Source organism: Salvelinus sp. IW2-2015, unplaced genomic scaffold, assembly GCF_002910315.2.
Source record: "Salvelinus sp. IW2-2015 unplaced genomic scaffold, ASM291031v2 Un_scaffold16629, whole genome shotgun sequence".
Classification (NCBI taxonomy): domain Eukaryota; kingdom Metazoa; phylum Chordata; class Actinopteri; order Salmoniformes; family Salmonidae; genus Salvelinus; species Salvelinus sp. IW2-2015.
Genome location: NW_019957680.1, coordinates 79,801 through 102,583, shown reverse-complemented (window position 1 = coordinate 102,583; position 22,783 = coordinate 79,801). Strand labels below are relative to the sequence as shown.

At 42.4% G+C, this 22,783-nt stretch overlaps 2 protein-coding genes across 2 annotated transcripts in view; one reads left to right on the top strand and one right to left on the bottom strand.

Moving 5' to 3' along the window:
• Positions 1 to 526: 526 nt before the first annotated feature.
• On the bottom strand, positions 527 to 6,465 carry LOC112080976 (voltage-gated potassium channel regulatory subunit KCNG3-like). The gene is made up of 4 exons (XM_024146921.2): positions 5,062 to 6,465; positions 2,381 to 2,555; positions 1,928 to 1,994; positions 527 to 1,230 (listed from the first exon to the last, which is right to left on the bottom strand). Exons 1-4 carry the CDS (start codon positions 5,480 to 5,482, stop codon positions 646 to 648), a joined length of 1,248 nt encoding a protein of 415 aa, XP_024002689.1. The 5' UTR covers positions 5,483 to 6,465; the 3' UTR covers positions 527 to 645.
• Positions 6,466 to 8,668: 2,203 nt separating this feature from the next.
• Positions 8,669 to 22,783, top strand: part of LOC112080981 (metastasis-associated protein MTA3-like) — a 41,337-nt gene continuing 27,222 nt past the window's right edge. The window contains 5 exon segments of the mRNA XM_024146925.2: positions 8,669 to 8,949; positions 17,003 to 17,070; positions 17,783 to 17,876; positions 18,401 to 18,428; positions 18,430 to 18,525. Of these exon segments, the coding sequence (XP_024002693.1) occupies positions 8,922 to 8,949; positions 17,003 to 17,070; positions 17,783 to 17,876; positions 18,401 to 18,428; positions 18,430 to 18,525 (314 nt within the window). The 5' untranslated portion in view covers positions 8,669 to 8,921.

Here is a 22,783-nt window from a genome sequence, read left to right as displayed (position 1 = left end):
AATTCACACATGCATTCACACACACAAACACGCACACAGTCTCTGTTGATCTTTTATGCTGAGCTCATGCCGACTGTCTTTGTCTGTTTCTTTTATCTCTGTCAGGCTATCTCATCCTCTCTTTGTCTCTCTCTTTTTTATTTCAGACTGAAACCTACACAAATGGGAAAAGCTGTCTCTGCGAAAGTAGTTTCCATGGAGATATGATGCAAACATAGACTTATGGTCTTTGTGTGTCTTCTGTCATCTACCCTGCTTCCAGATGGCGGCACAGGATTGGTGGAGACACGAGGGACGTCCAAAAGTCTATTAGTTCATTAAAGTTCCATGTTCAGGGGGAGGGGCCGAAGGGGTCAGTTCAACTAGGCAGCTGGGCAAAGCTGTAGATGAGAGGGTGTGTGTGTGTGTGTGTGTGTGTGTGTGTGTGTGTGTGTGTGTGTGTGTGTGTGTGTGTGTGTGTGTGCTGCTGTCTGTCTGTCTGTCTGTCTGTCTGTCTGTTTATATATTCAGTGTGTGTGTAGTGTGTGTGTGTGTGTGTGTGTGTGTGTGTGTGTGTGTGTGTGTGTGTGTGTGTGTGTGTGTCTGTCTGTCTGTCTGTCTGTCGTGCTGTCTGTCTTCGTTGATCATGTCTGTCTGTCTGTATATTCAGTGTGTGTGTGTATGTGTGTACCTAGCGGAGCGGAGCTTCAGTTCGTTGTAACACTGAACAAAGCTGTGGTAGATGAAGGTGATTGGCAACGCCAGAAGAACGATGCCACTGACCACACACAGCCCGCCCAGCATGCGCCCACCAACCGTTACCGGGTAAACATCACCGTAACCAACGGTCGTCATGGAGATGACAGCCCACCATGCGGCAGCTGGGATGCTGGCATAGTCTCCTCCTCTGTTACTGCGGTYGTCAAGGTTACGGTGGTCAGGGTCGAGGCCATGCTCCAGCAGCTGAGCCAATGCGCTGTATATTGCCGTGGCAACGGTAAGGAAAATGGCGAGGGTGGCCATCTCATGACGACAGCGGCGTAGCGTCATCCCCAGAGTCTGCAGTCCCAGGAAGTGTCTGGCCAGCTTCACCAGCCAGAACACACGCATCATCCTCAGAACCCTCAGCGTTACCCCGGCGACGCCTGACAATCCCCCTGCTCCGCCTGGCATCACCATGGAGACGTAGTAAGGTGTGATGGCCGCCACGTCAATCAGGTTCAGCGGCCGACACAGGAAGACCAGCTTGTCCTGGATTAGATTTAGATTTTTGGGTTAGAAAATTAATGTAATGAAAAAAGAAGGAAAAGTTCCAGCCTTTTGGGGCTATATAGAATAATTTTTTATGGTCTTTCGAGAACTTTTATGGAGAATGTTTCTATAAAAAACCTTTCTCAATCTGAAAGGTTCTTTTTAGATCCTTTTGTAGAACCATACAGGGTTTTTAATTATTGTCAGCCATATTATATTGTTAAAATTCCATGGGTGTTTTATTGTGTTAATTGACAAGTTGAATCWAGTGAGCTACCTCTGGAACATATGGGGGTCCCTGAGGAGAAAATTGGGAACCACTGAMTGAATTAGTTAMCTGTTCTCAAATTACACAAGGCATACGTAAGTCTTTCACAAGACACAATCACTAGCCACAGTCATATATAATACGTAATGACAAAACACAACACACTAGATAAAYTGGAATGACACTCTCACTCATTGTTGCACAAAAAGGAGCTGTACGTAAATCACACCCCAAAATATTTGAATGAGCCGCCCTACATTTTAATTATCACTAAAAGAACAAAGAACCATTTTGTGAACYKTCAAGAACCATTGAAGAGTTCCAAGTGTTCTTTGAGCCATTATGGTTCCACATAGAACCATCACCCTTACCAAAGAACCCTTGAGGAACAATCATATTTTAGTGTGTGGAACCAAGAAGATAACACACCTTAGCCACGAGGAAACGCACCACACACTCCGCTGTGAACCAACCGATACACACCGCCTCCACAATCCTGTAAGAAGAAGGAGGTATAAAAAGAGAAACACAGAGAAACACAGAGAGGGAAAGGAAAGGAGAGACACAGAGAAGACAAGAGGACTGTTAGAGTTAACCAGCCAAAACATCTCCTGTTGTTGTCGCTACGTCTGATTGCTTATTGATTCGCAGCCAGGTTATTAGAGGTCTGTGTGTGCGGATAWTGAATGTTTTAAATTAAAGCCAATGGCTGTCTGCTGTGCAGCATCCGGCTGCTTGTTGTCACCGATCAATCTTACCGAGAAGCCCACAATCATCACACACACTCCCATACACACACTCACACACACTAACACCCCGGTTCGACTGAAATTCAATGACCCCTGCTTGCGTGCGTGCGCTTTTGTGAGTGTGTGTGTGTACCTGTGCTCTTCCACTGTGTTGTGTTTTGCGGTGTTCCAATCTGGCAGCGTGCTCATACACAGCATCACCATGGAGATGATGACGAAGATGACGGACAGCAAAGCGAGGAGTTGAGCCGCAACCGATGACCCCGGTTCCTCAAAGGTCCGACGCATCCACTCTAGCCACCCTGATCCTACACACAGAGACACACACACACACACACACACACACACACAAAGGTCTGTTTTACATGTGTCAAACATATCACACTCAAAGGCCGTGACACAGACACAGACAGAGGCGTTTAACTATCTAACTAACATTTGAGATGGGGCTCCCAACACCCATAGGGGGCAAAAAGGCACTTGGCAACTCAGATTTGTCCTATTTGTTTATTTTTCAGATGTTTAATTGATTACTAAACATTTTTAAGCACATCTTTTGTCATTATTATWATTWATTTTTTTATTCTGTCAGTGGTGTTTGGCGGAGGGGGCACACTGACTGGACCAGGGAAAGAGTACCCCCCCCTTCCATTCTCCCTAGTCAGTGGTTCTTTCCAAGGTGCAAGGAGCAAAGAGATGCCTAGGCGCTACTCTAGTGTGTGCAGTATTGCCAGCGGAGGAGAGAGAGTGTAGAGCGACACACACATTGTTTGAGTTGATTTTAGCTTCTGGTGATTGAGGTATGTTTGTAAATKAATTTGATCAAGCTATACTGAACAAAAATATAAACGCAAGATGTAAAGTGTCTCATGTTTCATGAGCTGAAGTAAAAGATCCCCAAAATGTTCCATACGCTCACAAAGCTTATTTCTCTCAGATGTAGTGCACAAATTAGTTTGCATCCCTGTTAGTGAGCATTTCTCCTTTGCCAAGACCATCCACCCACCTGACAGGTGTGGTATATCAAAAAGCTGATTAAACAGCATGATCATTACACAAGTGCACCATATGCTGGGGACAATAAAAGGCCACTCTAAAATGTGCAGTTTTGTCACACAACACAATGCCACAGATGTCTCAAGTTTTGAGGGAGCGTGCAATTGGCAGTGGTGTAAAGTACTTATGTAAAAAATACTTGAAAGTACTACTTAAGTAGTTTTTGTGGTATCTGTACTTTACTATTTATATTTTTGACTACTTTTACTTTTACCTCACTACATTCCTAAAGAAAATGATGTACTTTTTACTCCATACATTTTCCCTGACACCCAAAAGTACTTGTTACATTTTGAATGCTTAGCAGGACAGGAAAATGGCCTAATTCACAGACTAATCAAGAGAACATCCCTGGTCATCCCTACTGCCTCTGATCTAGCATACTCACTAAGCCCATGCTTCGTTTGTAAATTATGTCTGAGTGTTGGAGCGTGCCTCTTGCTATCCCTAAATTTGAAGAAAAAAACAGGAAAATGTGCTGTCTGGTTTGCTTAATATAAAGGTTAAATAAATCAAATAAATAATATGTTTAATTTTAAATAATTAGTACTTTTACTTTTGATACTTAACTATATTTTAACAGTTATATTTACTTTTGATACTTATGTATATTTAAGACCAAATGCTTTAAGACTTTGATTCAAGTAAGATTTTACTGGGTGACTTCCACTTTTACTTGAGTCATTTTCTATTAAGGTATTTTTACTTTTACTCAAGTATGACAAYTGTGTACTTTTTCCACCACTGGCAATTGGCATATTGACTACAGGAATGTCCACCAGAGCTGTCGCCAGATAATTTAATGTTMATTTCCCTACCATAAGCCTCCTTCAACATTTTTATGTTGAGAATTTGGCAGTACGTCCAACCAGCCTCACAACCTGAGACTATGTGTAACCACGCCAGCCCAGGACCTCCACATCCGGCTTCTTCACCTGCAGGATCGTCTGAGACCAGCCCTTTTGTGTGGAAAAACTAATTCAGATTTAGCTTGGCCTGGCTCCCAAGTGGGTGGGCCTATGCCCTCCCAGGCCCACCCATGGCTGAGCCCCTGCCCAGTCATGTGAAATCCATAGATTAGGGCCAAATTWATTTATTTCAATTGACTGATTTCCTTATATGAACTGTAACTCAGTAAAATTGTTAAAATTCTTCCTCATTGCGTTTATATTTTTGYTCAGTATATGTAGCCTATTAACTCCTTCCTGATGAATAAATAAAATGCAAATGTTTTGTTGTTTCTCTGTAATACTAGCCACCTAGCAATTTTATGAAGTTGGAAATTCATAGACAGCGAATTAAAATCACTGCCTATGAATTCATAGACATTGTCCACTGTGAAATTCATCRTTAGATGCATGCATGCAAAGATTGACAGCCATTTAGATTGTTCTTTTCAAAACTCAAATGACAATAAATAGATACACAATTGACTAAAATGTATTTAATTATTGGGTTATGACACTATATACCAGTGTGGTAGTTGTACTAAACTCCTAAGGCATAAAAGTTCTTAATGAATCAATGTGCATCATTAAGTAAAATAACAATTGAACAGGTAAAGAGRTATGCTTAGATAACCTATGCAGAAAAGTATACATTTGTTTTATTATATAGAATTAGGCATAATATACCAGTGCACAAACACACACTAGATTGCAGGTGTTTGAGAAATGCAAACCCCCCCCACTCAATCATCATGTTTTGTGCCCCCTCTAAAATAATGAGTGCATGACGCCCCTGACAACACACACACACCTTTCTCCACCTCCACCTCGCTCCGGGACTCGTTGTCCTCCGCGCGCATAATCAGGTCCTCTTCGGAGTAACCGGTGTCGTCTAGTCTCCGCTGGCAACAGAACTCCAGATGCGCGCTCCCAAGCCCCCAGTACAGCATTTCGCTGTAAAAGGAGAGCGCGCACACTCCCGGGACGAATCGGAGCTTTCCGGAGCGCAAGTAGAGCATAATGAAGACAAAGGCTTGCGCGTGCCGGTCGAAGAAGAATTCATTGCTATCCTGGTCGTAGTCGTCGCAGACCTCGAGGACTTCCTTCTCCGTTACACAGGCGTGCAGGCGGCTCACGCGCTGAAGTGGGAAATCACGGATCACCTCGCCAGGGAAGGCGTACCGGGTACCCCCCACGTTCAGTACACAGACGCTCTTCTTACCGAACTTCATCTCTCTCTCCGGTCCACGGTAGCCTAACCGTACACTGACAATCCAAAAATGTCCTCAGGTCTGGCGGTGTACCATCTCCTCTCCAACCACGGAKATCAAAAGTCAAGCAAACCAAATGACTAAATCACTCTGGAGGTAACCATCAGGCAGAGCAGAAACTTCCTCTGCCGTCTGTATAGACCCGGGTTCTCCGGATCCGTCCTGGCGCACTTCTTGACTCCAGGCTCTCCTCGGTGTTTTACGCACAGCCAGCGCCTAGTACAAGACAGGAGATGGACTCAGACTGATCTCCACTATAGAGGAAAGGGTAATGTCTCTGCTCCCATGGATTGATGGATGAGGTTGCGCCCAGAGCGGGATGGAAACTGCTCCTCTCCTCTCTCTTCTCCGTCTGCACCAACCACTCGCTTTCCACCACCCCTCTCTGTGATGTCACAAATCTCCCCCTTTCTCAACAGACATGCACGCACGCACACGCGCACACACACACACACACACACACACACACACGCTAGATAAACATTGCGCACCATGGTAACACGTCTGGGATAGAGCTGCCAACGAGAGGCGATCAGAACATGAAATAGGGCCGTTTATGAACAGATTATTGCCTATACTTCACGCCCACACACAGACTCAGAGACAGACAGACATTCGGACACAAAGAGTACAAATTACATTGGAAAGGATAACTTGGCAGTGACAACCTATAGTTTAAAATAAATGTTTTCGTTAATGCAAGTGTTATGGACTATGTTAGCTAGAATTGTTGTGAATATGAATGTTTTCACCAGATATACACTGTAAAACATTTCCTGTAAAAAGTACAGCAACTTACTGGCAGAAATTGGCCAGTAAGTTACTGTAATTTATTTTACAATACAGCTACTGTAATCCATTTTACGGTAATCTATTTTATGKCACCTAAAATGTTACTGTAATCTAATTTACATTATATTACTGGAATTATCCATGCAGCGACATATGACCCAGTGTTTTTTGCAAGTTTTTATTTTTGCATTTACATTTTGGTCATTTAGCGGGTGCTGTCAGTGCATTCAACCAAGGATGATGAAAAACACATATCACAGTGATAGCAAGTAWAACTTTTCTGTAACGTTACTGAAAATGTTGTTGTAGTTAATGTATTGGTCTCCAAAATAATTGTAATTAAAACAAGATATCTTGATGTCTATATCAATATAGATATATCTCTGACTATCTCTGGATAGTGCCAATACATTACTGAGATATTCACGGTAACCTGATGCCAGAGCAATGAAACACAGTACATTACAGGCAAAGTGGCTATTCACTTGTAAGAAAACTATTTCCACAGTATTATACTGTAATTACAAGGGATTAGAGCAAACAGGTTGGCTCTAGGCATTCACATATTACAGGATATTAAGGAATACTTGTACTCTTAGAAGCATAAACAAAGACTTCCAAACTGGCCCTGATTGAAGGGCAAAACAGCTCAACTGGACATGGGTAAATATTCAACCGTTAAAAGATTTAAGACCCACCACCACTCTGTTCCCTATATACATGTAATAGCTAAAGAACTACCAACACTTATCACTTGAATTGGTACAGGAATCTCACTAATGGGTGCAACAAATATAGTCACATACAAGGCAAGCCTCAAAATATGTTAATGACTAAGAAACAACAAAACCATGCACTAATTAGTGTTCAAAAGGTTTTTGACACTCCAGAAATGCATTATGATATTGTATTTGGAATTTCAGTACATGTCTGGCAGCAATTGTCCAGTAAGTWAATGTAGAGATTCAGGACAAGGTTTGTAGAATTCCTAAAATACAGTATGTTACTGCATTCTGTGGGGTACAGCATTCTCATTCACGGCTGCAACTTTACAAGACACACCTTAAAATATGTTAATGAGACAGAAACTCTTTCCCTGYACACATTTTCCAACAATGCACCATAATTAATACTGTAAAACACATTTGCGTTTTTTTTTACAGTGCATTCGACAGTGCTTTGCTGTTGAAATTACAAAAGGTCTTACAGTGTGCTATAAAACAAATATATGGTATTGTACTGTACATTCTATGGTAATCTACTATATKCAGGTTATACAGTATCATACTGTTGTGTAGCCTAGTGCAGTAAAGCAACATATAACAAATCTATAGAATAACCTGAAACTGCAGAATAGGCTATAAGGTGACGCAGCATGCGGTAACAAAGCTCAAATTACTTAGTGATGTGTGCTTGTGTGTGTGTGTGTGTCACGTCGCAGTAGGCCTAGGCTAGTTCCCTCAAATRATGTATATAAACCCTGGATTACTGATTCTATGTTTTGGCCATCAAGAGGCTTTGAAACCACCGGTCGGCCATAATGGCACTCCCCAGTAGGAGCAGTCCTCCATAGGAATTAATGGAATTCTACAGTATTTCAACTAAATCTTTCATGGACAAAATTACATGTATTTAAGTATTTTTTTGTTTGTTGTTGTTGTAGTGGGGCCAGTAACATTAGCAATCACAAAAAAAGTATACTTTAAAGAAAATATTTGTTTATTTTTATTTAAAGCTCACCTAAATAATTTAAAAGTATGCATTAATGCCACAATTTCTAACTTTTTTGGGAGCCGACCAAATTCACATAGAGATGTTAGTTATAGATATTTAATTCTGGTTAAAAGCAAGTCTAAGAACCAATAGATCTGTTCTCTGTGTGYTATTTCTATGCTTCCCGTTCTTAAGTTTCGTTTTTGCATCTTCWACTTTCGGTTTTGTACACGAGCTTCAAACAGCTGAAAAAACAATAGTTTTGGTTATGGAAAATACATTACTCAGCGGTTTAGATGGCACAATAATTCCCTACACACTGCTTGTTTATTCACATAAACTGAAATTAGGCAAACTATTTGAATTTTAGCATCCAGGAAATGGCGGAGAGATTTCTGCATATTGCACCTTTAAGGTGTTCGTAATAGAATACGTATGGCAAAAACGAATGTAGACATTAATAAATACAATTCTATAGCTTCTAAAATATGCTTTACAACGGTGAGGAGTGCCAAGATGGAGACACGGTGGCTTCAACACAGCACCCCCTATGTGTCACCTAGTGTATATATAAACTGTTGGTTCCCTCCCCCTCTCCTCCGGGACCGTCACTAGAAGCCTATGGTTTCGGGTTGATCCGAGTCTTTTGGTTGTGTGTGTCTCTCTCTGTGTGTGTGCGCCCAGTACTACTGTATTGTACTGTGAGAAGGTAGGAAGATAGGGGGCACCGCACCAAAATCTCCCGCTCAACCCCCCCCCACAAACTCACTTTCTAACTTCAACGTTTTTTGTTTTTTTAAACCGACCACAGGACTTTAACAACTGATCGCTTTATTTATTGATTAAATTTTCGGTTAGTTTATGGTTTGTGTTTTTACACACCGGGAGGGCAGAAATGGCCGCCAACATGTACCGGGTCGGAGGTATGTCACATAGGGTTTTTGATGAAGTCGAAACATGCTAATTTTCTCTCAATGCCAGCGAATGTGTTATTTTCTCAGATATAGCTATAGTGTAAATTATTATAATTGGCAGGCAAACGTGTGCAGTCATTTACAGGAGAAATGCATGGGTTTCCAAATATTTGGGATTCTATAATGGGTCAGGCCTCGCGACTATCGTGGCCATACCAGTCAGCCAGCCAGCTAGCCATTAGCTAGCATGTTACACCATAAACATGACTATTTTCTACTTTAGCTTTATGTACTCTTATTTTCACGTAATATCCCATTTAATATACACATGCACAGACATGCATTGCATGCTTTGTCGAGTGCACGTTGGATTGTCTTTATGATTATTGTTAGGAAGAGGTGCCTTTGTATTTGGCTCCTTTTTGGCACGCATCCATGTAATACGGCTCCTTATTGTGCTAGCTAACAGCTAGCTAACGAGTCCCCTGACTAGAAGTGCATGCTTTGTTGCCAATGCAATTAATTATCKTAACCGCTATAGCCAGCTAATAATGCTTTGTTTGACATTGTTAAGGGAATGGCCCATGCATCTGTTTCTTGTAGTTTTACTGATACTCAGGTCCATGTAGTTATCTATGCAGTTAGTTTTGCCAGGTTATCCACCTAGCTATCTGTTTTGTCTCTTCTAGCTAACTAGCTGTTGATGGCATTCGATTCCGACATTGTCTCATGGCGTCACGTGARCTAGTCTTTCACGTTTGCGAGACAAGCCAGCGGAGAAACACTATTGTCACGCCACTTCGATACAGAAGTTACTTTTTKTACCCGGTTAGGAGACTGAGGTTAAGGTTAGCGAATATGCTTTCCTAATTTGCTACGACAATCACTTTGTATCGAAGTGACATGAACATATTGTGTCTCATTAGCTACTGTTCATGATAATTATCCCAGAGCATCTGCCCAGGGCAACAAAGGCGGCGGTAAAGGATAGTATATTGCATGTATAATAACGTAAAACACTGCTGGGTGAACGGATGATCTGGAAACAATGTAACGATGCTTTTTTCCCCCTTATAGGCTACAGAGTATCGGAATGTATGTCACGTGGATGTCTGATCTATTGTCATCTTTTTCAGAGTTATTTAGGGCTGTGTTTTCCACCGGATGTCACTGTGTGTTTGCATTGTATCAAGTTTAAAGTTGTCATGTCACGTACACAACACAAGTACAGTGAAATTGCTTTTTTTTTTGCAAGCGACAAACCCAACAATGCAGTAATCAATATCAACGTAACACTAAATAAGGTATAACAAAAACATTTGAGATTTTGTGTTACTGGCCTACACACAATACTGCATAATGTCAAAGCAGAATTATGTTTTTAGATTTCTTTAAACAAATTAATTAAAAATTAAAAGCTGAAATGTCTTGAGTCAATAAGTATTCAACCCCTTTGTTATGGCAAGTCTAAATAAGTTCAGGAGTAAACATTTGCTTAACAAGTCACATAATAAATTTAATGGACACTTGTGTGCAGTAATAGGTTTGAACATGATTTTTGAATGACTACCTCATCTCTGTACCCCACACATACAATTATCTGTAAGGTCCCTCAGTCCCCTCAGTCGAGTAATGCATTTTAACCACAAAGACCAGGGAGGTTTTCCAATGTCTCACAAAGAAGGACAACTATTGTTAGAAAGAAGAATATTTTCCAAACCAGCACAGGCGTCATGAAATAACAAATAGCGATAAAATAAATCACTTACTTTTGAAGATCTTCCTCTGTTTGMAATCCCAAGGGTCSCAGCTACACAATGAATGGTCGTTTTGTTCGATAAAGTCCTTCTTTATATCCCAAAAATGCTGTTTAGTTGGCGCCATTGAATTCAATAATCCAGTCCTTCAACATGCATACAAAGGATTCCAAAAAGTTACCAGCAAAGTTCATCCAAACGAGTCAAACAATGTTTTTTATTAATCTGCAGGTTGTCTAATATCTAAATAAATGATAATATTTCAGACGGAGATTACTATGTTCAAGAGCAAAGGAAAAGAACGAAGAGCGCGTCCATGTTCACGTGTGCAAAAAGACTACTTTTGYCCTGGCGCTCAACTTGGAAAGACTACAAATACTTTTTAATTTTTCAAAAAAACAAGCCTAAAACCTTGTATAGAGACTGTTGACATCTACTAGAAGCCATAGGAACTGCAATCTGGGAGGTGGAAATGAGATCTTTCAATAGCATTGCATTGGAAGTCATTCAGAGCAAAAAAAAAGAATAATTCCAGATCAATTTTCCTCGGGTTTTCGCCTGCAATATCAGTTMTGTTATACTCACASACATTATTTGAACCGTTTTAGAAACTTCAGAGTGTTTTCTATCCAATTCTACCAATTATATGCATATCCTAGTTTCTGGGCCTGAGTAACAGGCAGTTTACTTTGGGCACGTCAGACAGGCGGAAATTCAGGAAACTAGCCTTACTCGCAGAGAGGTTAATGGCTGTGATAGGAGAAAACTGAGGATGGATCAACAACATTGTAGTTACTCCACAATTTTAACCTAATTGACAAAAAAAAAWRTTCAAAAACATGCAYCCWGTTTGAAACAAGGAACTAAAGTAATACTGCAAAAATGTGGCAAAACAATTWACTTTTTGTCCAGAATACAAAGTGATATGTTTTGGGAAAATTCAATACACACATTACTGAGTACCACTCTCCTTATTTTCAAGGGTTGGCTGCATCATGTAATGGTATGCTTGTAATCGGTAAGGACTGGGGAGTTTTTCAGGATAAAAAATTAATCTAAYGGAGCTAAGAAAAGGCAAAATCCTAGAATAAAACCTTGTTCAGTCTGCATTCCACCAGACACTGGGAGATGATTCCACCTTTCAGCAGGACAATARCCTAAAACATAAGGCCAAATATACACTGGTGTTGCTTACCAAGATGACATTGAATGTTCCTGAGTGGCCTGGGTACAGTTTTGACTTAAWCTGGCGTRAAAACCTATGGCAAGACTTGAAAATAGATGTCTAACAATGATCACCAACCAACTTGACAGAGCTTGAGGAATTGTGCAAATATTGTACAATCCAGGTGTGCAAAACTCTTAGACTTACCCAGAAAGACTCACAACTGTAATCGCTGCCAAAGGTGATTTTAGCATGTATTAAGTCAAGGGTGTGAGCACTTATGTAAATTTGGTATTTCATTTTCAATACAGTAAGCAAAAAAAATCTGAACATGTTTTCACTTTGTCATTATGGGATATTGTGTGCAGATGGTAACACAAAATGTGGAATAAATCAAGGGATATGAATACTTTCTGAAGGTACTGTATGTATTAGGGGAAAGGGGAGTAAGTATATATATACAGTGGGGCAAAAAAGTATTTAGTCAGCTACCAATTGTGCAAGTTCTCCCACTTAAAAAGATGAGAGAGGCCTGTAATCTTCATCATAGGTACACTTCAACTATGACAGGCAAAATGAGAAAGAAAAATCCAGAAAATCACATTGTAGGATTTTTAATGAATTTATTTGCAAATTATGGTGGAAAATAAGTATTTGGTCAATAACAAAAGTTTATCTCAATACTTTGTTATATACCCTTTGTTGGCAATGACAGAGGTCAAACGTTTTCTGTAAGTCTTCACAAGATTTTCACACACTGTTGCTGGTATTTTGGCCCATTCCTCCATGCAGATCTCCTCTAGAGCAGTGATGTTTTGGGGCTGTTGCTGGGCAACACGGACTTTCAACTCCCTCCAAAGATTTTCTATGGGGTTGAGATCTGGAGACTGGCTAGGCCACTCAGGACCTTGAAATGCTTCTTACGAAGCCACTCCTTCATTGCCCGGGCGGTGTGTTTGGGATCATTGTCATGCTGAAAGACCCAGCCACGTTTCATCTTCAATGCCCTTGCTGATGGAAGAGGTTTTCACTCAAAAACTTACGATACATGGCCCATTCATTCTTTCCTTTACACGGATCAGTCGTCCTGGTCCCTTTGCAGAAAAAACGCCCAAATCATGATGTTTCCATCCCATGCTTCACAGTAGGTATGGTGTTCTTTGGATGCAACTCAGCATTCTTTGTCCTCCAAACACGACGAGTTGAGTTTTTACCAAAAAGTTCTATTTTGGTTTTATCTGACCATATGACGTTCTCCAATCTTCTTCTGGATCATCCAAATGCTCTCTGCAAACTTCAGGACGGGCCAGGACATGTACTGGCTTAAGCAGGGGGCACGTCTGGCACTGCAGGATTTGAGTCCCTGGCGGCGTAGTGTGTTACTGATGGTAAGCTTTGTTACTTTGGTCCAGCTCTCTGCAGGTCATTCACTAGGTCCCCCCGTGTGGTTCTGGGATTTTTGCTCACCGTTCTTGTGATCATTTTGACCCCACGGGTGAGATCTTGCGTGGAACCCCAGATCGAGGGAGATTATCAGTGGTTCTTGTATGTCTTCCATTCCTAATAATTGCTCCCACAGTTGATTTCTTCAAACCAAGCTGCTTACCTATTGCAGATTCAGTCTTCCCAGCCTGGTGCAGGTCTACAATTTTGTTTCTGGTGTCCTTACAGCTCTTGGTCTTGGCCATAGTGGTTTGGAGGTGTGATCTGTTTGAGGTGTGGACAGTGTCTTTTATACGATAACAGTTCAAACAGGTGCAGTTAATACAGGTAACGAGTGAGAACAGAGGAGCCTCTTAAAGAAAATACAGGTCTGTGAGAAGCCGAAATCTTGCTTGTTTGTAGTGACCAAATACTTATTTTCACATTATTTGCAAATAAATCATAAAAATCCTACATGTGATTTTCTGGATTTTTTTTATTTTGTCTGTCCGTAGTTGAAGTGTACCTATGATAAAATACAGGCCTCTCTATGCTTTTTAAGTAGGGAAACTGCAAATTGGTGGCTGATCAAATACTTGTCCCCACTGTATATATATACACTGCTCAAAAAAATAAAGAACACTTAAACAACACAATGTAACTCCAAGTCAATCACACTTCTTGAAATCAAACTGTCCACTTAGGAAGCAACACTGATTGACAATACATTTCACATGCTGTTGTGCAAATGGAATGGAAAATGACCTCCAGCAGGCCACAAATGTGCATGTGTCAGCATATGGTCTCACAAGGGCTCTGAGGATCTCATCTCGGTACCTAATGGCAGTCAGGCTACTCTGGCGAGCACATGGAGGCTGTGCGGCCCACAAAGAAATGCCACCCCACACCATGACTGACCCACCGCCAAACCGGTCATGCTGGAGGATGTTGCAGGCAGCAGAACGTTCTCCACGGCGTCTCCAGACTCTGTCACGTCTGTCACATGTTGCTCATGTGCTCAGTGTGAACCTGCTTTCATCTGTGAAGAGCACAGGGCGCCAGTGGCGAATTTGCCAATATTGGTGTTCTCTGGCAAATGCCAAACGTCCTCCACGGTGTTGGGCTGTAAGCACAACCCCCACCTGTGGACGTCGGGCCCTCATACCACCCTCATGGAGTCTGTTTCTGACCGTTTAGCAGACACATGCACATTTGTGGCCTGCTGGAGGTCATTTTGCAGGGCTCTGGCAGTGCTCCTCCTGCTCAAAGGCGGAGGTAGGGGTCCTGCTGCTGGGTTGTTGCCCTCCTACGGCCTCCTCCACGTCTCCTGATGTACTGGCCTGTCTCCTGGTAGCGCCTCCATGCTCTGGACACTACGCTGACAGACACAGCAAACCTTCTTGCCGCAGCTCGCATTGATGTGCCATCCTGGATGAGCTGCACTACCTGAGCCACTTGTGTGGGTTGTAGACTCCGTCTCATGCTACCACTAGAGTGAAAGCACCGCCAGCATTCAAAAGTGACCAAAACATCAGCCAGGAAGCATAGGAACTAGAAGTGGTCTGTGGTCACCACCTGCAGAATCACTCCTTTATTGGGGGTGTCTTGCTAATTGCCTATAATTTCCACCTTTTGTCTATTCCATTTGCACAACAGCATGTAAATTTATTGTCAATCAGTGTTGCTTCCTAAGTGGACAGTTTGATTTCACAGAAGTGTGATTGACTTGGAGTTACATTGTGTTGTTTAAGTGTTCCCTTTATTTTTTTGAAGCAGTTTTTATATAATAAACAGTAACAGCAGCGTAAATTGTGATTGTATGTGCGTGTGTATAGAGTCAGTATAAACGTGTGTGTGTGTGTGTGTGTGTGTGTGTGTGTGTGTAGACTCCTGTAAGTGCAACTCAGTCTGTGTAGCCATTCTGTTAGCTATTTCGAAGTCTTATGGCATGGGGATAGAAGCTGTTCAGGAGCCTGTTGGTGCCAGACTTGATGCACTGGTACTGCTGTTATAGAGGTCCTGGATGGCAGGGAGCGATGCTGTTGCCAAGCAGTGATGCACCTGTAAAACYTTTTGAGGATTTGAGGGTCCATGCCAAACCTTTTCAACTTCCTGAGTCGGAAAAGGCACTTTTGCGCCTTCTTCACGACTGTGTGAGTGGACCATTTTAAGTCCTTAGTGATTTGGACACCAAGGAACTAAAGGCTCTCGGTCCACTCCACTGCAGCCCCGTCGATGTGGATGGGGGCGTGCTCACCCCCTCCCCCCTTGTTGTATGTGGTCCACGATCAGCTCCTTGGTCTTACTGACGTTGAGGGAGAGGTTGTTGTCCTGGCACAACACTGCCTTGTCACTGACTTACACCCTTTAGACTGTCATTGTCGCCGGTGATCAGGCCTACCACCGTTGTGTCGTCAGCAAACTTAATGATGGTGATGGAGTCGTGCGTTGCCACGCAGTCGTGGGTGAACAGGGAGTACAGGAGGGGACTAAGCACACACCTCTGTGGGGCCCCTGTGTTGAGGGTCAGCGTGGCAGAGGTGATTTTGCCTACCCTCACCACCTGGGTCAGGAAGTCCAGGATGCAGTTGCAGAGGGGGAGGTGTTCTGTTCCAGGGTCCCGAGCTTGGTGACGATCTTGGAGGGAACAATGGTGTTGAACGCTGAGCTGTAGTCAATGAACAGCATTTTCATATGTATTCCTCTTATCTAAGTGGGTGAGGGCACTGTGGAGTTTTCATCGTCTATGGATCTGTTGAACCTGTATGCAAATTGCAGTGGGTCTAGGGTGTCTGGGATGATGGAATTGATGTTCCATTACCAGCCTCTCAAAGCACTTCATGATTACAGATGTGAGAGCTACAAGGTGATAGTCATTGTGGCATGAMGCCTTGGAGTTCTTAGGAACAGGAATGATGATAGTCATTTTAAGACGTGGGGATTACAGACTGGGACAAGGAGASGTTGAAAATGACTCAATCAATATTATACTATATAATATTATTGCAATGATATTATAGCTACTCTGTTAATGTGTAATCTGGCTATTGGACCACTTATGCCTGGAACTGGCCCTGTGTGTGTCTAGTAACGTAGCAAACTTACTTGATNATGATGATAGTCATTTTAAGACGTGGGGATTACAGACTGGGACAAGGAGAGGTTGAAAATGACTCAATCAATATTATACTATATAATATTATTGCAATGATATTATAGCTACTCTGTTAATGTGTAATCTGGCTATTGGACCACTTATGCCTGGAACTGGCCCTGTGTGTGTCTAGTAACGTAGCAAACTTACTTGATGATGGTTGACATGCTTCTATAGGTAAGCTATCAGGTAGGTGTGATGATGGTTGACATGCTTCTATAGGTAAGCTATCAGGTAGGTGTGCCACTCAGACCTGATTGACTTGTTCAACTGTGAACAGAAAGAGTTTGTGTTTGACTGTATGGTCTCTGTCTCCCTTTATTTGACCACTGCAGCCTCTGCCAAGGGGTTTGGATCTTTATGGCACAGCCAGGATGCAGTGGCCTGGCCCGCTAACTGCAGGGTCACTGGTTCAAGCCCCATTGGGTTGTTCTCCCCTGTTGTTGAATTAGGTGTTAGAACAGGGCTGGAATAAAAGCCTGCACACCCAGTAGCTGGAGTGGTTATACAGTAAGTTATATGGCAGGCAGTGTGTCAATGTGATGTTATTGTATTCTCTTCCAGACTATGTATTCATTGAGAATTCCTCCAGCAACCCTTACCTGATCCGCCGGATAGAAGAACTTAACAAGGTACTGCCCGCCCTGGGGTGTGTGTGTGTGTGTGTGTGTGTGTGTTTGTGTGTAGGTAATTAAAGTACTCTGGCCGATGTGCCTGACGGCGAATAGCTGCCTGTCTGTCCTGTGACTTTTCCTGTCCTGCGCTAGTGAGTGTGAGATTGTGTGTGTAATCTGATGCTTAGCGACAGATGTTACCTGCCTTCAACTGTCATTTCCATGGCAACTGGAAGGTGAGAATGGGCACACCTCCTCCCACCCCCTCTCTCTCCCTCAGTACCACCCTCTGTCCTCTTCCTCCATACCTCCTTCCCTCTGTCATCTGTACCTCCTTCCCTCTTCATCCGTACCGCCTTTGCTTTCTCCTCTTCATCCGTACCTCCTTCGCTCTCTCCTCTCTTCCTCCATGACCTTCCGTCAACGTGTTTCATCTCAGAGGAGACAAAACATCTGCTTGCCCAGTTACATCCACAATCTATCAATGTATCTATCAGTCAGTGTCATGGCTATTAGGTCAGRGAGAAAAGTCTCATGGGAAATTAAAATGTTGGTCTTCTTTGTTTGTTAGTCATTGTATTTCCCTGCCTCTCTCTCTAAATGCAATTCAAGACGCTGTTTTTAAAGTGTTGGAACTCTCTTTCCCCCTCCCATAAACAGCCAGTCGTAAATTTGAGTAGTATTTATGTGATAAATTAGTGTTTAACCTCTCTCCTCTCTCTCTCTTCAGACGGCCAGTGGCAATGTGGAGGCCAAGGTGGTGTGTTTCTACAGAAGGAGAGATATCTCACACAGCCTCATACAGTTGGCTGACAAACACGCACGTAGGTGGCCCTGTGTGTGTGTGTGTGTGTGTATGTGTGTTTGTGTGTGTGTGTGTGGTCGCGGTGCGTGCGTGCGTGCCGTGCGTGCGTTGGTGCGTTGCGTGCGCGGGTGTGCGTGCGTTGCGTGCGTGCGTGCGTGCGTGCGTTGCGTGGCGTGCGTGCGTGCGTGCGTGCGTGCGTGCGTGCGTTGCAGTGCGTGCGTGCGTGCGTGCGTGCGTAGCGTGCGTGCGTGCGTGCGTTGCGTGCCGTGCGTGCTGTGCGTGCGTGCGTGCGTGCCGTGCGTCGTGGTGCGTGCGTTGCGTGCTGGTGCTGCGCCGCCGTGCGTCAGTCTGTCCGTCCATATGTGTGCTTTTGTGTATCAGTGTAACAGTAGGGGGTAGCTGAATGTCTGCAGAGTTTCCTGATCCATATAAAAGGGGTCCAGGCTCAGACAGTCATTTTGTGTGTGTGTGGTGTGTGTGTGTGTGTGTGTGTGTGTGTGTGTGTGTGTGTGTGTTGTGTGTGTGTGTGTGAGAAACATACAGAGGACCTAGAGGAGGAGAAAGAGAGTCCCGGAGGCGGACCTGACAGACAAACAGGAACACCAGTTACGTCACAGAGAACTGTTCCTCTCGCGCCAATATGAGAGTCTACCAGCCACACACATCAGGTACACTCACTCATTTCACACACACACGCTAGGGACATGACGGTCATGAATTTTGGATGACTGCAATTGGTCAGCCAAATGACCACAGGCATCTTAATATCCGTTCGAATAGCAAACAAACAAAATATATATATATATACAGTTGAAGTCGGAAGTTTCAACACTTAGGTTGGAGTCATTAAAACTCGTTTTTCAACCACTCCACAAATGTCTTGTTTAACAAACTATAGTTTTGGAAAGTCGGTTAGGACATCTACTTTGTGCATGACACAAGTAATTTTTCCAACAATTGTTTCAGACAGATTATTTCACTTATAACTCACTGTATCACAATTCCAGTGGTCAGAAGTTTACATACACTAAGTTGACTGTGCCTTTAAACAGCTTGGAAAATTCCAGAAAATTATGTCATGGCTTTAGAAGCTTCTGATAGGCTAATTGACATCATTTGAGTCAATTGGAGGTGTACCTGTGGATGATTTCAAGGCCTACCTTCAAACTCAGTGCATCTTGGCTTGACATCATGGGAATATCAAAAGAAATCAGCCAAGAACCCAGAAAAAATTGTAGACTTCCACAAGTCTGGTTCATCCTTGGGAGCAATTTCCAAACGGCTGAAGGTGAAAGGAAAAAACCGCCACACTGCTCTTGATAGTATCACTGATCTTTAATAAGCTTACGTATCGGCCTCATGGCCTTTGTTAGACCTTTTGCTCAAAAGCTCTGACGAAGGCCGTGAGGCCGACCGTAAGCTTGTTAAAGATTGCGTAAGCTTGTTAAAGATTGCCATGCACCTGCAATTGTTCAACTATTGCCATGCACCTGCAATAGTTTGCTCAAGATGTGCGAGTACCTTTTGAATTTCAAACGGTTGAAGGTACCTCGTTCATCTGTGCAAACAATAGTACGCAAGTATAAAACACCATGGTTCCACGCAGCCGTCATACCGCTCAGGAAGAGGATGTGTTCTGTCTCCTAGAGTGAATGTACTTTGGTTCGAAAAGTGTAAATCAATCCCAGAACAGCAGCAAAAGGACCTTGTGAAGATGCTGGAGGAAACAGGTACAAAAGATATCTATATCCACAGTAAAACAATCCTATATCGACATAACCTGAAAGGCCACTCAGAAAGAAAGAAGCCACTGCTCCCAAAACCACCATAAAAAAACAGACTGCAGTTTGCAACTGCACATGGGACAAAGATTGTACTTTTTGGAGAAATGTCCTCTGTTCTGATGAAACAAAAATAGAACTGTTTGACCATAATGACCATCGTTATGTTTGGAGGAAAAAGGGGAGGCTTGCAAGCCGAAGATAACCATCCCAACCATGAAGCAGGCGGGTGGCAGCATCATGTTGTGGGGGTGCTTTGCTGCAGGAGGGACTGGTGCACTTCACAAAATACATGGCATTATGAGAGGAGGAAATTATGTGGATATATTGAAGCAACATCTCAAGACATCAGTCAGGAAGTTAAAGCTTGGTCGCAAATGGGTCTTCCAAATGGACAATGACCCAAAGCATACTTCCAAAGTTTTGGCAAAATGGCTTAAGGACAACACAGTCAAGGTATTGGAGTGGCCATCACAAATGCCCTGACCTCATCCTATAAGAAATTTGTGGGCAGAACTGAAAAAGCGTGTGTGAGCGAGGAGGCCTACACACCTGACTCAGTTACACCACCTCTGTCAGGAGGAAAGTGCCAAAATTCACCCAACTTATTGTGGGAAGCTTGTGGAAGGCTACCCAAAACGTTTGACCAAAGTTAACTTCTCTACGGCTGAAATCCCGTTAACGGGGATCGATATGACAACAGCCAGTGAAAGTGCAGGGCGCCAATTTCAAACAACAGAAAATTCCTCAAACATACAAGTATTATACACAATTTTAAAGATAAACTTGTTGTTAATCCCACCACAGTGTCGCATTTCAAAAATGCTTTACGACGAAAGCATACCATGTGATTATGTTAGGTCAGCACCTAGTCACAGAAAAACACAGCCATTTTTCCAGCCAAAGAGAGGAGTCACAAAAAGCAGAAATAGAGAAAATGTATCACTAACCTTTGATGATCTTCATCAGATGACACTCATAGGACTTCATGTTACACAATACATGTATTGTTTTTGTTCGATAAAGTTCATATTTATATCCAAAAATCTCAGTTACATTGGCGCGTTATGTTCAGTAATATTTTGCTTCCAAAACATCCGGTGATTTTGCAGAGAGCCACATCAATTTACAGAAATACTCATAATAAACATTGATAAAGGTGCAAGTGTTATGCACTGGAATTATAGATAAACTTCTCCTTAATGAACCGCCGTGTCAGAGTTCAAAAAAGCTGTTACGAAAAAAGCACACCATGCTATAATCTGAGTACAGCGCTCAGGCACAAAAAACAAGCCATACAGATACCCGCCATGTTGTGGAGTCAACAGAAGTCAGAAATAGCATTATAAATATTCACTTACCTTTGATGATCTTCATCAGAATGCACTCCCAGGAATCCCAGTTCCACAATAAATGTTTGTTTTTGTTCGTAAAGTCCATCATTTATTTCCAAATGCCCCCTTTTTGTTTGCGCGTTTAGTTCACAAATCCAAATTCATGAGGCACAGGCACTTAGTCCAGACGAAAGTCAAAGAAAGTGTATTACAGTTCGTAGAAACATGTCAAACGATGTATAGAATCAATCTTTAGGATGTTTTTAACATAAATCTTCAATAATGTTTCAACCGGACAATTCCTTTGTCTTTAGAAAGGAAAAGGAACAGAGCTCACTCTCACGGGTGCACGCCTGACTTAGCTCATGKCATTCTGCCAGACCCCTGACTCAAACAGCTCTTATTCGCTCCCCCKTCACAGTAGAAGCCTGAAACAAGGTTCTAAAGACTGTTGACATCTAGTGGAAGCCTTAGGACGTGCAATCGGACCAAATTTACACTGTATATTGGATAGGCAAAGACTTGAAAACCTACAAACTTCAGATTTCCCACTTCCTGGTTGGATTTTCATCAGGTTTTTGCCTGCCATATGAGTTCTGTTATACTCACAGAAATAATTCAAAAAGTTTTAGAAACTTCAGAGTGTTTTCTATCCAAATCTACTAATAATCTGCATATCTTAGCTTCTGGGCCTGAGTAGCAGGCAGTTTACTCTGGGCACCTTATTCATCACAGATATAAGATTGACAGATTGAGTGAATGTGAAGACAGATTGAGTGAATGTAAACTTCTGACCCACTGGGAATGTGATGAAAGAAATAAAAGCTGAAATAAATCATTCTCTCTACTATTATTCTGACATTTCACATTGTTAAAATAAAGTGGTGATCCTAACTGACCTAAGAAAGGGAATTTTTACTAGGATTAAATGTCAGGAATTGTGAAAAACTGAGTTTAAATGTATTTGGCTAAGGTTTATGTAAACTTTCAACTTCAACTGTGTATGTGTGTATATATATATAATATATATATTTAAAGATTGAATCCGCAGTCGGTGGACAACAGTGCCACCACCATAGTTTGTGTTGCAGAGCTGAGGAGACGTCAGCATGGTCCCACCAAAAGAATGCTGTACATTTTGTGCTCTTCAGTCGCGCGTGTCCAGTGACTTATTTGTTGTAATATCGCAAACAAACGTGTCAGTTTCCCAATTAAGGATTTCAGCTTTAAAAGACACATATCTCCTCTACTCTGCTCCTGACTACATGTACTGCTGTTGGGGGGGGGAGTTCCCCAGGCAACCAAAGACTTGTTTGCTACAACACCTTGCTTGTTTCAGCAACGTTTCATCACGTTACAGCAGAAACAGACTAAACCCCATGAATTCCTGGCGTCTCATTTTCAATCAGCTGTTTGTTACACACACACACACACACACACACACACAGTTCCTTCGCAAAGTATTCCGGCCTTTGTTACGGCCTTTGTTCTTTGTTACGTTACAGCCTTATTCTAAAATGTATTAAATATGTATATATATTTCTCAGCAATCTACACACAATACCCAATAATGACAAAGCAAAAACAGTATTCAGACCCTTTGCTATGAGACTAGAAATTGATCTCAGGTGCATCCTGTTTCCATTGATCATCCTTGAGCTGTTTCTTCAACTTGATTGGGGTCCACCTGTGGTAAATTCAATTCATTGGACATGATTTGGAAAGGCACACACCTGTCTAATATAGGTCCCACAGTTGACAGTGCATGTCAGAGCAAAAACCAAGCCATGAAGTTGAAGGAATTGTATGTA